General features: G+C 41.6%; 2 protein-coding genes across 2 annotated transcripts in view; one reads left to right on the top strand and one right to left on the bottom strand.

Moving 5' to 3' along the window:
* T265_08644 (hypothetical protein) overlaps nucleotides 1-1,502 on the top strand; it is a gene marked incomplete at both ends in the record, with an annotated part of 85,522 nt that extends 84,020 nt beyond the window's left edge. The window contains one exon of the mRNA XM_009174510.1: nucleotides 917-1,502. Coding sequence (XP_009172774.1) covers nucleotides 917-1,199 — 283 coding nt within the window. The remainder of the gene's footprint in view (nucleotides 1-916) is intronic.
* Nucleotides 1,503-3,696: 2,194 nt separating this feature from the next.
* T265_08643 (hypothetical protein) overlaps nucleotides 3,697-14,920 on the bottom strand; it is a gene marked incomplete at both ends in the record, with an annotated part of 35,039 nt that continues 23,815 nt past the window's right edge. The window contains 4 exons of the mRNA XM_009174509.1: nucleotides 3,697-5,127; nucleotides 6,223-6,639; nucleotides 11,405-11,450; nucleotides 13,067-13,276. Of these exons, the coding sequence (XP_009172773.1) occupies nucleotides 4,283-5,127; nucleotides 6,223-6,639; nucleotides 11,405-11,450; nucleotides 13,067-13,276 (1,518 nt within the window). The remainder of the gene's footprint in view (nucleotides 5,128-6,222; nucleotides 6,640-11,404; nucleotides 11,451-13,066; nucleotides 13,277-14,920) is intronic.

Below are 14,920 nucleotides of genomic sequence, written 5' to 3'. Positions count from 1 at the left end.
GAATGTTCACACCCACTCCATGGCCAAGGCATCCCGTACACAAGCGCACAGACGGCCATCTACGATCAATCGAGACAAAGGAACAACCGCCCGAGGACCAGTGTGGGTGTGTGGGAGACACACTGGTTGGTTGACAGCGGATCGACCGTCAAATACGGTGACAAGTGAATCATATATATAGAAGTTTGTAATTGCGTTAATACACAGTTCTTTCAGGTCGTCTTCTTGTCTTCTGACTATAACCCAGTAGCGTCAGGGCAGGTGAAGAGATACAACAGAATTAGAGCTATTAATGCACAGCAACACTCATCCATTTCTAAATACCCAGGTGACCATCATTAAACACTGTCAAGAGGCTCAACTCGTACCTAACAAACACCAAGTGGGCAGGCCTCAATTTGAAACGCCGATGACAGAGTGGAATGTAGCCATCTTTGGATACACTTGAAGTCCGTACACGATCATTACATCATCGACTGCTGGAACGACGATTTATCAAACTGTCTAGATCGAAGTGTTGTTAATGACTGCTTACAGACAAACGGTTATACCAGCATTCTCTAAAGTTACCGATCAACACGCAGAGATAAATTTCGCATGTCCGGCCAGTGATAATAACTAGTCCTCTATACTCTCAATGCGAGATGAATCTGACATTTTGAGCTGCCGTGAGTAGCACGGACAATATTATCCATATTGTGGTTGAACGAGCGCGAATTAAATGTCAGTCTTTATCACCAGTAACCATGCCACTTCGCAAAATGTGATAAATCAGTCTATTCTTATAGCGCAATGGTACGGGACCATTTTGGAAAAAAACTTGCTTAAGCATTTCTGAATTAAAAAGGTCGTTAAAGAATGCAGAATACCGATTAACCCTGGTAAACATGGACTTGTCTACTGATCTCCTTTACAGAAACCGCCTGCTTAAAGAGCGTGCTAAAAGAGTCGCAGAGGAGCGCTGCGGTATGACTACAGATGATGATGCCGCTAGCGAACTGAAAACAGGGCGGTATTGGAATAGAACAGAACGTCGGAAACAAATGGAAAAATCGCGTGCTGATCGACGAAAACGTCAACCGGGTAACTCACCATCACGGCGTGTCAGTTTACACACGAGAAAAGAAGAAACACTGGAAAACCAGACGAATCGGACAACAGGACAAACGAATGGGCTGGTGAACATGACGACTGTCTAACTCGATACACTTCATAACCCCTCCCCAAACGCTGGATCTGTTTTACATGCTAACGGACTGTATATCCTTTCTGAGATTGAGTTTGCTATGGCGTCCGCATAGACGTAGATGATGATGTTGAGGACAACTAGTGAGTGCACAGCAGATCAAACCACTCTCCAAATCTGATTTTTGTTCTTTTGTTTTCCTACTTTACCTTTAAACGAGTCCTCCAACTTACATTGATAATTAAGAAACCGCTACTTCGTTTCACCTTGATTATTCAGAATATTCTGCCGCATGTACATAACTACACAATAAAATCACCATCTGCAATTTTATCACACGTGACTTCGAGGGCGAAGGGATATATCTTCAGTAACGTAAGTATCTTCCAGAACAGTTATTCTGATACCAATGGCTCAAACATAAGCATTCGTCACGGCGTCGATTTGTGTGGACTCCTTTGAGCTCAACTTTCACATAGAACAGTATATTAGGGTGATACGGTGGGGATAATACCGAAATCGGCACCTTCCAATATAGTCTTAGCTGGGAAAAATAAAAAAATCCTATCTTTCAAGTTAAGTTGGCACTGATGGGATATTCAGTGGAATCCCTGATGAGTGTTACTTTCTACGGCTGGATGACCTGCAGAAAGGTCATTTCGTGTTATGACAATGTTCGCATTATCATAATACATTAGCTACGCAGAACATACCGCTTACGGAGCTGCTGAGAGCTCTTTAGAAGCCCGGTTCACACTTCTTGGGGGTTACAAACAGAACATTCATCCGGGGTTCAGTTCAATCGTCAGTTAACACCAACTTAATTTTAAATGAGTGTAATTTGCCAATTGCGTAGATGTGCACTTTAAGGTAAAGCGTGAGGTTTTCGGAAACCCAACAGGTTCAATTATGTGATGAGACCCTAGAAGAACAAAAACGTTTGCGGGCTATCGAAGAGTTTTCAACCTGGTGTGTTCCGTCAATGAAAAGACTCGTAGTAAAGTCTTCTGATCTAAAACTTATTCAAATCCACCAAGATGTTACTACTGAATGCAACAGCAACATTCTGCTGGTTTATATCTTCAAATGCTACTCACAGCTGACAATGCACAAAAGTAGATTCCCGAAACCGAATACTTGTAATATATACGGACATTTGAGCAGAGTTAGAAACAATCGTTGGTATCTTGCAAGTAGCAAAAACTCCTGTCGTAATCCACCGTGCAATCGCACATTCATCATCGTACTAAAACCATTGGTAGCATCTTTTGCGTCATTATAAGAACCGATAACAAACTATCGAAAACCTTACACATAAGATAGTAATATGGATAAATTGCATGCGTTACAAACCTGTGGTGAAACAAAACGGAGTGCAATACAAGCGGAGGGAGTGGAGCGATAAACATCTGTGAAGAGTAGTCATTTTTTGCCCGACTCCGTAAGAATGGTCACCCGAGAAGGCTTCTGATGTGTATTGACGTTTTCATGGAACTAAAGTGGATAATCTAAGTGAAGAGTTGAATTAGTTCAAATCTGAATGCAAAGGTTTGTTGTAAGCTCACGTACACATAAACCGACATAAGTTACTCAAGCAGGTTCACACTACCTTGTAGATATTGATGATGATGAATCGGACAATCCCTAATATTATCAGGCACATATCGTGAAATGTAACTTCTTCTTTGGGCCGGTGGCTGGAAGCACTGCAGCACTTGAGTGACTAACTGTTGTTGTGCATCACCAAGTATGAAATATGACTAAGAAAATCTGCTGGTTTCCCCATGTCACCATTTAACAATTCCATCGAGAGTGAACTTCAGAAGAATGCGGTCGATTTCTTTCGAAGTGCCATCTTATGCATCATCCCAAATGCAATCCATACAAGACAATACATCACAATACAATGCGCTACAAGAGAACGTAGCGCAAAACATCTACTGCTCTATTTAGTGGTATTAGGTACAGACGACAAGACTGGTGAAAGTGCACTCCGAGTGAACCAACTCTACTACAAATAAATCGTTTACTAAGCTCTTTTGTAGCAACGACTACCTTTCTGTCCCAATGATCTTTTCTTAATGTATAATTATAATGCGTTTGATGTTGGATCATGTGGCAAACAACAACACGCACTCGAATAAGCCAGTTCCAAAAGCTATTTACTGACTTAGTAAAGCTTTTACTTGCTTTATCTGGAGACAACTTCATTAACTATACTATTATGGAAAATGCATCCCAATTGTCAATTTTAAACACATATTACGATAGACGAAAATTAATCAATGTATGAGTTGAATGAAAGCAAAGTATCCTCTGGAGATTGGCTGCCGCAAAACTAGTAGACGTTTATTCAGAAGGCACAACACGATGCAAGATTTATGACATAGACTGTTGGTTAAATTTGTTTGTAAGTCGTGGTCCTTACCTACGGCATACGGGTAAGCATCCACATTTCGACTGGATTGGTCTAACTTGAATCTAGTTAGATAACGTTCAAAAGCTCTCAGAAACAATCCATTTACAAAAATACTCGCATTCACAACACGTGCATTTTTTATTTTCACACTAATAATAGAAGTCAACCAGGCCCTGGCATTTAAAGCTCTTCACGAATTGCACTCAGGTCAAATCAACAGAAAAGGGGGTAAAATAAGGATAATAGGAAAACTATTCGGCATCTAGTTTCATCAACACGTGCAAAATAATCTTTACATAAGTTTCTATTCCCCCTGCTCAGAACTAAGTCTGAATATCGACATGAGTATCGACCGTGTGGACGGACACGGTAATACGGTCCAAAAACCCTCAAAATCTCAAAGGGATTTGAATAATAAAATACGCAAGAATGTTAAAAAAAGTGCTACTAATGAATTCAATTTTTCCACCGTTTGTCTGCCTGGAAGTATTCAGTGAACAGTCATGATGAAAGTTTCAAGCGTATTATAACCGAATATAGTTGCTAAGATGTACAGTACCAAACTGAAAAACGATGTAATAAAGAGGGTCAAGCAAATACTAAGGTACGCAATCAGAGGGAATCCTTGACAAGCAGTACTGATGCGATACGAACTAATGTCAGCAATGAAATCAGTATCAGCGTAATTCATATAATGTGGACCAAACTTGAGCAAGGCAGATTGTGGAATGGAAGCGGAAGAATATTATTAAAGGAATAAAACAGCAAGTGATCACGGACCAAGTTCGCAGTCCATAATATTCTCTGTGCAGCCGAAGTTGATGTTCCGCCTGACGGATTTCGCACGTGTTGATCAACCATAGGGCGAGATTTGTAATCAACAGAAACACAATCGCTGACCTCCCTGGTTTGATGAGTGCTTGCTTCTTACAGCAAGGGCCGCGGCGTGATGCCTCCACAATAAAGAAGAACTGCGAAAGTGCCTGTAGGATCTCCAATGTGGATTTGACAATATACAAAATAGCAACTGCAGCCCATTTTTCTGATCCAGGTGTACTTAATCCAACGTGACCAGCATTGTTATTATCCAAGAGAGAGACCTGTGACTGATAAAGCACGACGTGAACAATCCACTCCAAGGCGGGAACAAATAACAACATGTGGTAGGTCAAACACCCTACCAAGCCGAGACCTAGCAGGTTATACTCAAATGTTTCCCCCGCTTTTGTTCGTCGGAACTTCATTTGGTGGGTCTGGACGATAGCCAATAAACAGGCAACCATGCTGACTGAGAGCATGATAATTTTTGAATATTGATATATATGCGGTATAAAATTGAGCAGGGTTATTCTTTTGTTGGTCGCCGAAGAAATGATTCCTATGACGCTTGCAATGAAGAGCATTAGTCCCAGAAAAAGGCCTGTGTGTGATCGATGACAATAATTTGCTGCAAGGTGTCTGTTGGATCGAAACGGTTGGGTTTTGAAAGGACTTTGAGGCGCATTTTCGCCCTCCGCACCTGCTTAAACGCAAATGAAGTAAATCACATATAGGAAGTAAATGATTATCGAGTTATAAGGAGGCAGGTGCGTACCAAATTATACATATATATATATATATATAAAGTGTATTATTCTAAATTAACTGTCGGTGAAGCAAGTTTACCCTCCGGAGATTTCTTGGAAGGTCTCGCAGTATAGGCAACGCGCTGCAGAGTTACGTAACAAGTATGACCTAAAAATGTATCCCTTCAAGTTGATCCTGTGGAACTAATACAATTAAAAGACCACATCCAACTCCAGACAAAATAGTTTTCAGCTGTCTAGCATGCACAAAACGATGTACATAAACCAAACGATTGTTAAGGAATTGAAGCAAGAATGTCGATGATAGGTTTCTCATCCGTAAGGCCCTAAAATGTACCCAAAATGTGTCTAAATGTGTCTAAGAGCTCGGTTTGCATTCTTAAGCATTTGTCATAAAATGAGTTGAAAACTGCTCTAAGAAACAGGGAGATGCCAAAACTATAAGGCAAAGACGTGACCAATTTGAGTTTAAAAAGCTATAACTGCGTGCAGACCATCACACACATGTGTGGCAAAAAGACCTAGAAAATTGTGATACCCGACAAATTTCGTCATTAGAGCACCACTGGTCCATTTTAACTTAATCTCGATGGACGCACCACTAAATTCTATGGCGTTTCTCAATCTGGTAACGTATATGAACAAAATCGGACTTGCGCTTCCTCCGAAGGTTAAGTTAAAGTGAGTTAGCTCTATACTCCTAATGATAAATGTGTTTCTTATCTGTCCAACACACATTGGAAGGTACATTTCGACAGCCTCTGTCGAAAGTATTGCATGCATTTGTGATCGGAATGTGCGGTTATATGCCGTATTCTGGGGAACTTCACGACTGACATCAGCAGTTTAATAGGTCACTGGGGATGATGGTCAGTAATATCATTAATCTCTGGTCGGATGAAAACTTTCAACAGACTGGAAATATATTCAGATAAATGTGCAAATGAATGCCCCTACTAACGGCTACTACCACGCTGACATCAACGTCAGTTCGAAAGTAAATCATCATAGTTGCTAAACTTCACACTTACCGTGAGGCTCCACTTCCTCCGAAGATTCCGGAGGCAGGTAGACAATACATCCAAGCAGTTGACGGTATTTTGCGTGCTTCGTACAGGTGTATTCGGGGGGCCTTAAGTTATCACTTCTGGTTCCCGCTGGCATGATATCGTGCAAATCTCGCGGTGTGGACGGAAGGGAAAAGCTTGGTGTCCTTGGATTCTGACAAGCGGAGTTTGGTGTAAGTACTGGTGGAAGTAGGTCTGCGTTATAACGCGCCACACGTTTGAGCATCTTGTAGAATAGAGTACCAGTGACAAGGCTGTACTCGATAGCCATTGGGAAAAGAAACGGCTTCAAGGTTTGCCCCATATGTGAATTACAGTTTTTGGTTTTATTGCGGTTGGGTTTGAACGCTGGATCCGTTAACATTGGAATCGCGCCTGTCACTTAATTCAAAAGAACAAATAATAAAGCTTTCATTCACTGAAACGATCAATCTTGACTCACAACTTCGTATGTCATCCACACATCCTACCCATCGTACATTCAAAGCAGCTTTAGAAGACAAAATGTCTTAAAACTACTTCAAAAGGGGATTAAGTGGCAATGGTCGACTGCCCCAAGAATTTGTGGTATGTGAGCATGGCATGATTTCCTGAGCAAATTCATGATGCACCAGTAAACGTGTCACAACTTCCTCAACTTTCGAGGGTCATATATGACTAAGAATACACAGGTTAATGCAAATATTTGGTGTACAGGATTGTGATGGGGACAAGGAACTTGAAACGTAAGTTCAGCAAGTCACCATGGGATTCATCTTTTGGACTTTGGTGTACCGTAAGAGAATGGTAACTGACTAACCGTTTACGGTTTTCGTCATATTTGTCGTCGTATTTTCGTCGTTACTTCACACTATTCAGATTGATGTTTAATCGCTACCCCAGTCTGACAACGGACATCATTGTTATTTCAATTTCAAATAACAAACCAATCTGGGTTACGAGGAATGGTCATTGCGCGTTGGTTGAAAATACTACTCCCTTCAAAACCAAACTGGTATGAAAATAAGTACATTTCATTCATTTCGTGCAATAAGGGTTCAACTAGAACATAAGCTTGACTAAAACTCAGGAACTACACCTATCTGATATGCCTCAAGAAGGGCGAAACCGATTGTGGGCATTCACTGTCTTTTCAGCGACCTTGTGAGTAGCGTATTACGTCTATGCAATATATCGCGATACCACGAAAATCGTGATAACTGAAACATGAGGCAGATTGGTGCAGCATATCCCGTTTCTTAAAAACATCATAGACAAGAGATTCAGCTACGTTACAGGTGAATCTCCCATCAAAACCCAAGTGGTATGCAAATGAATGTACTCCGCTATTTTCGTACTATTTGGGTTCACGTAGATAATTTGACGGGTACTCAATAGCTGCGCCAAACTGATTTGCCTCAGGAAAGTCGAAACCGGTCGTAGGCTGTCGGATAGTTTATAGCAACCTTATGAGTAGTGCAACACGTCCTCAGTGACCTATTAACATTACCGGTGTGCATTATTCCGGTCCAGCCAAAATCATTCAGGTGTCCACTGAAGTGAAATTTCAGAGTAATGCGCGCCTTGAACTCTTAGATAGGACCTAGGTGATGTGCTTTTTAAAGTCGAAACGGAAATAAAGTGGACAGATAAGTAAACGGACAAGTTGTCGAACCATCATCCAGAAACAGGCATTCGGAATGGCGAAATACAAGAGATAATTGTGGCTTTGTACGGTATTACGCCTCTGAATATCACCAAGTTTTGTCTACTGGCTGCTGTTGTACACATGGTGAGGTGGAGTCCATTTAAGAATTTGCCAAATGACGCCAACGGACCCTCACACACAATGTCAAAATTCTCATGGGACTTGCGCTGTGACACAAATGCCACCAACTGAACACCATTTACCTTGTGTGAACCCAAGAAAATAAGACCGGGGTGTGAACAGCACTGGACAGTTCTAAAGCTCATACACACTCGGCTGGTGGCTCGTAAATATCAAATCATGCAAGGGCAGGTGGACGGCTGAGACTCACGGTGCATGCGAAGCCATCTCATAGAGGCTGAACCTGATGGCGTGTGACGCTTCGCGTACCTCAATAACCCAATAGGCTCTATTGTGGTATATTTGTGCAACATTCACAGTCTCTCCCTTCATGTCGGCCAGTGGATAGAGGTCTGACAATCACACTATCCAGGCACTCAAGAGCATGATTTGGAACAACTAGGGCGATTTTTCCTAAAAATGTGGGGTGCTGGAGTAGTCTCAGGGAAAACACCAATGTGTTTAGTCACAGGTTTGAGCCAAGGCTGTGGTTAAGGACCTCAGTCTTTCTCCTACAAAGGTGTGGGCACCCTGGTCGTATCTAAACCCACACGCAGCCACAAACCCCACATATAAAAGTACCTTCATGTCACTATGTTATTTGGTCGCCTGTTTACATCCTGGCGCATTGGAGTCAATGGTAATATGTGCGATAATTGGGTTGATAGACCGCACCACTCGTCATACCTGTGGTAAAGTTAACTCGAACATCGGCGTAGGTCTACCACTCCACAGTATTCAGCGTGTCGAGATGAGCTTTTGCATAAACGAATGGAAACTGCCTTTGAACCATATATTGTCTGCTCCGGATAGATTGTGGCCTACATTACAGTAAGCCAAACCCAGAATGTAGCATCATGACACTCTAAAGTTAGTCATGGTGCGACTTGATTGAGACCGGCACCTTTTACTTTTGAAACCATCAGAAAGATAACCTTGCGAAGGTGCTAGAAGTGATATGCATGCCCACATACACTCAGCCCTGATGCCCACCTGACTAGTTCTAGTGGGAAGATACAAGTCGTCCAAACGCAGCCCCAGCAGGTTGCTTTGACATGGTTAGGGAGGCAGAAGATGGGTGAAGATCTGGTAACGGTGCAGCGCCACAGCAAGTGTGAAAGCCTTGACCTGCACAGACTTAATAATTCAGCTGCATCCAGCTTACGTTGGTGGAAATGTGGTAACATGCCCGTCTCGCATGTCGGACGTCGAGAGTTCCAACTGTGCTACTGATAACTACATGTAGTGCTGATCAGCTCTGACAAGAGCAAAACTCGAGTCCAGTGCTTCCTCCTTCAATGTGAACTCAGCAGAATAATTACGGAAGGACAATAAGAGGACTGTTCAAACGAGGATCATGAGAATGTGAATTTGAAAGCAAGGTGGATCAGACGGAGCTAACAGTCTGGCAAAGTATCGTCGCCTCATTGGCTGATGTGCTGTGTCATTTCTTGTGCGGAAGCTTACTTGTAGCCCAGACATCGTCATTGGTAGCGACGGGCTGCAGTAGGCGTTAATTTGATTACTGGTATGGACCAGTACACAAGAAATACCATAGCAGAGCTGTTAGCAATGTTGTGTAGTTACCAATATGTCGCTCGGTTTTTGTAATCATTACGGTAGATAACGTCACCTGACCCGTGGATGAATAAGTCCACGATCGCTATAGGTCCATGCAACTGGCTGAATATTTCTCAACCTGAGCAGAATACTTAAATTTTGTACGTAATAAGCTGGTTTCAAAACTCTATTCGCTACCTTTTTCTCAAGTAAAACCATTCTGTGCGTAAAAATCTAGGAGTGCTCCATAGCCGTTTCATTTGCTGAGACGTTAGTACAAAGACTTGTCGCTGAAAGACATGTAACCACTAACCTGAAAACCATGGGTTTGACTAGTTCCTAAGATTCCTGGTTGCGTATTGCTGATGAATCCCAATACACAAAATACAGTCGTACGACCTGTTGAGATTTTTGTTGTTCACAAAATTAGTGATTATCTTGTCTGAGGAAACTACGTCAGGTACTGACGACTGTTCTCGTCTAACGAGACAAATCACTGTTTGTACAGTCTCATATTAGTTTAAGTAGTCAGTACGGTGTGAAAACTCGCTTATTCCGGATTTCGCTACGATAACTACGGAAGAAACGAGATGCTTCTACTAGCTAAGCTAGTTGCCCTTAAAGTTATCAAATTATTCTGTTTTTAAGAGCATTTATTCCTTCCAGACTATCTCAGTCGAGTGAATTTGGATGAATTCGTTTCAACCAACAAAAGCAAAATACGAGGTTTCGAAAACCGCGATTTCCTGTGGCTTTCTCAGGTTTTTTCCTTCTTTTAAGCCTTGCAATTAAACCATTCCAGGAGCCATAGCTGATTTTGATATGCTTTATAATAACAAAGGAATGTGGCTGGTGTCTGGAGAGTTCTCTTCCGTAGCGGTATTAACTTTTCCATCTTTAGAACTTTTAATCTATTATGCCTCAGTGCGCGTGATTCAGTATATGATACTGGGCGTATGATGTTTGCTGATATAACGATGGAGTTATATCACGATTAAGACCGCTGGCATTTAGGAATGTTTGGGTAACAGTACCTCAGTAATACCCGCGCGGTGATGGTTTATGTGCCTCCGTAACCCATTTGAATATGCCGTGGATTATCCGCACGATATTCGCAGTCTCTGAAACCAAGTCGGTCGTTGTTTCTAGGTCTGACAGACAATCTCTTGGTCCTCCAGACTGGGGTTGTGAAATGTGGCAGATTCTTCTTCAAAAAGCAGTATACTGGCATTTTCCGCCAAGCATTTGTGCTTTGCGGTCGAAATCTAGAGCCAAAGGCTTCAGCTGAGGAGGTTAATCGTGATTACAAGTTTGACCGCATGACCTCGGTAAACTATCTCGTACACAGCCTAATAGACAGAATACATAAATATGCGAAGTGGAAAAACGGATAATGGAACAGTTTTGTACTTTTTTAACTTCATGACGAGCAAACTATGGTCTCTACCTTTGGACGACTGATCCCATATAATCCAATTGTCCACTGACAAAGGGTTAGCCCACACCTGACTGTTTTGAAAGGTGTCACCAAGCCCCACAGATAATCCAAAACTCTTTACATCATTTAAAAGTTGTGTTCCGTCTACAGGCTTCTATTCACTTCTTCAGCTTATCAGTACTTTCTTTTCCACAAACATTTGAAGAAAATAATCAGTTATCCGTAAGCGTGAATCGACTGCTTGTTCATGCTGCTTGGGCGCACGCTTACTAGTGTTGTGATATTTACCAAATAATCTTGCACTTTCTAGCTAGAGACATACCACTGGAAAAACAACTCACCAATATTACTGATGTTGTGTAGGGTGTTATGCGTTTCAATATGATGCTATCAGGTGGGAAAGAAAGAAGAAACTAGTTGTAAAGAAAAATGCTGCCATGGGCCACATGCATACTATTTAAAATACAGCCTAGGGGATTACCCTTACATATACTGCAAATGCCAAGAATGTAGCATGGTACCGCATGCTAGTGCTGATTCTCAAATAGCTGTAATATATAATTGCAATAAATTTGGGGAGTAAATGCCTACTGACTGCTTATCCTGAAGTAGCCTTAAAGAATAGCATCTGTGCACATTCCCACGTATATCTATTGTGATTTCAAGGCTCCATGTAGTGCTTTCAACCAAATTTTCCAAATATCGAAGTAATCTCTTTTCCTAGAAAATAATTAACCTGCATCCACCCGGTGAACGCCACCCAAGAAGTATTCACGTTGTGGATTGGTTTGCTATTGGTCGATTGCTATGCGCTTCCATTCTGAGCCCACAAAGTGGATTCGTACTACACATCTTTTAACATATGTTGTATCAGAAAAGAACGTTTTCACAAACCATAGCCCCAAATAAGCGACAAACCCAAGCATCTGATATCATAAATCAAGGAAAGCTATTCTTAGTTATTAATTGCTGATAAAGATGCATGTAGTGGGTTTTGATGGAGCGTTTAAAAGAGCGTACCAAGGTAGACCAGATCCAACATCGAGGCTGTTATAATTGCACCCGAGGATTTTGCATTCCATATGCTGAAGTGCGCTTCAGTTATTGTTATCTGAGCGTGACTGGTTAAATCCTGGGCGTTAAAATGACAAACCGAAGGCGAGTGTACACAATTAGTGGGTGTGCTCGATTAAATGTGAAACTCCAACTCATACCTCGTCCTATGCAAAACTACGCATAATGCAATTTAAATACTCGATATTTGAACATTACGCGCAACATAGCGCGGAACTGCAAGGCGGCAGTTAAACATGTTGAATATACAACAGATTAACCATGCTTTAATTTCCTAGAGTGTATTCCACTACTTTAAACACCAAGCAACGTGTCAGGTACGTGATCCATGAATCGAGAATCAGCTTGTGTTGAGGCGGAGTAACCCGCCTGACAAACAGAAATAGAGCCCTGAGTAGACAGCAGCGGTCAGCATCACTACCGAATAAAATTTGACGTAGAGTCCAGCCACCCGGCAAGTACCATTGAACTTGGTCATATTACAAACAACTGAAGCTCCCCGGAATGCACCCAAACATATGACATCTACAGGGAACAGGGCTCTCCAAAATCGATCATGATTATTTGGTAGTCCTAATGACTAAATGTCACCCGGCTATAGCTGAAACCGTGATGATTGCTTTCAGAATCTTTCAGGAACTATGAGTTCTTGCTTCAAGTCCTTTCATGTTGATTTGCCTACCAGTCTACTAAGCATTAAGTATCCGCCGAAATTGCACTATTTTGCTTTTCACCAATAGTTTAACTATCCACCGCATCAAGCAGCTAGTGAGCGTGCAGCCCCAGAGGCGAAGACGCTTATGAACAAATAACATTCCAGCGACTGTAGTAATTTCGCACTCCTTTACCACCACACAGTGTCATACCTACGAAAGTGCAACCAGGAAAGAAGGAAGACATTTAGAAATGATTAATTTTCGAAAACTTACCACATGGTCTTTTAGTTCAGCGTCATTAAACAGAGGAACACTGAGCAAGGTGTGATAGAGTTGGTCACTTTTAGTTGAACTGCCATCTTCTATGTGTTTAAGCATTTCGGCTATTTCACTGATGACCACTCGAAGCCAGTGACAAATGTTAACCACCGCTAAATGGTAGAATGCCATGCGAACGATAAATCGATGTACATGCAGAATAACCTGGAGAAACAAGAACACAGAAAAAGATGTAAAAAAAACATAAAAAACGTAAATATTTCATGCAGTTCGGTGTTTTATGAGATCACTCAGTATGCGCATCACCAAGGTCCATAGAAGACTAAGCAACGAACTCGGAGGGATTTTTGCACAAAGAAATATTCCCATGTCAAAAAATGTATGTGGTCCGATGTGAGTAGCGAAGACATGTTTATATTACAGTTAAGGCTGATGGCACTCAAAAGTAGTGATACCCTTTCGTCTTCCTTTGAGACTAAAGCTATCACCTATCTGAAAGCTAGATATGAATAATTACCAAAATATTATCTTTGTAAAATCAACTGTTCGTGCGGATGCTGAACATTACTCGACAGCCCACGACCAGTTTTGCCCTTCTTGGAACTCATTAGGTAGGCGCAGTCCCTGTGTTTTTCCCCACCCTGTGTTCTACCTGAACACCGAATTACACGGAAATGTTAGAGTGCAGTCATCGAAAAAATACGTTTTCGTTACCGGGAAACGAATTTGAATCCCTTGTTGACGATGATATAAACGAGGAATCCGTTGATCCCAAAAAACTCAAATAAAAGTATTTCGCCAGTTTTAATTTCGTAAAGATTATCGAGGGGTACAAGCGTCATCATATTTCTCTGTCCAAGTACACGGCACAGGTATTGATAATGGATAGAAACACCAAAGAACGTTTCCTTGTGTTAAGAGCACAAATAACTACTTTGCAATTGTCCGACATTCCGACAAAAGCGAAGATTTGTAGCATTACAAAAGCCTGCTTGAAATGTTTCATCTCACAGATGCTAGTTCAATTCGTGGTGGAAATTGCCGCGCACATTTAAGCGTTTGGCGGCATGGGGGAACACTAAAGCGTAAGTTTAATTCCCCGTTTTCAATGAAATTAACAAATTAAAAATACAATCTCAATCAGTATGGTTCAACTGGGATTCCAAAGCGGACCACATGGAAAGCATTTTCCCCTTGGGTTAGGTGATTAATCTCCTTCAGCCTCGTTGCCCTGGTACTTTAATCATGATCAAACTGAATGAAATGACAGAATGGTTGTTTGTTCATATTTTCTAGCCTAAAGGCCTCATCATTGGATCAAATCGTGCACGGTACGCGCGTTTGCAAGATTACTGGCAGAATCTAACTAGTAAATAGCGCACCTTAGAATGATAATGAATTGAAGCTAAAAAAGACAAGCCTGAAGCAAATTTTGTGTGTGAGGTCTTTAGCGATCGAACCTCATTTAACTGAACTACAAGGGTAGTTGTTCACATTGCCAAATAAAGGGTGTATTCTGCATTACTCCAATACTTCTAAAGATTTCTGTGAAGCGAATTCCTAACTGATGGTAATGCCATGACGTGAGAAGCAACCATATAAAATGGCTGACAGCCTGATTGTCTGTCGACAAAACGGGGCTGACTACCTTTCCCTCTAGTGAGGATAGCCTGAACTTTGCTTCGAAAAATTAGCCTGCAATCTACGTTAATCGTTCGCTTGCTTAGCGCACTAAAATCTTGTGGGCCATACATGGGATGAGATTGTTTTAACGGATAGTCTCCCCACTGCAGAGAACATCCAGAGGGAGTCATCGGTAGTGGCACCGGTAAACTAATGTGTGTAATG

This window comes from Opisthorchis viverrini (genome assembly GCF_000715545.1).
Source record: "Opisthorchis viverrini unplaced genomic scaffold opera_v5_233, whole genome shotgun sequence".
In the NCBI taxonomy this organism is placed as follows: Eukaryota; Metazoa; Platyhelminthes; class Trematoda; order Opisthorchiida; family Opisthorchiidae; genus Opisthorchis; species Opisthorchis viverrini.
Note: the sequence above shows the minus strand (reverse complement) of the source record. Positions and strands in the feature narration are given on the sequence as shown.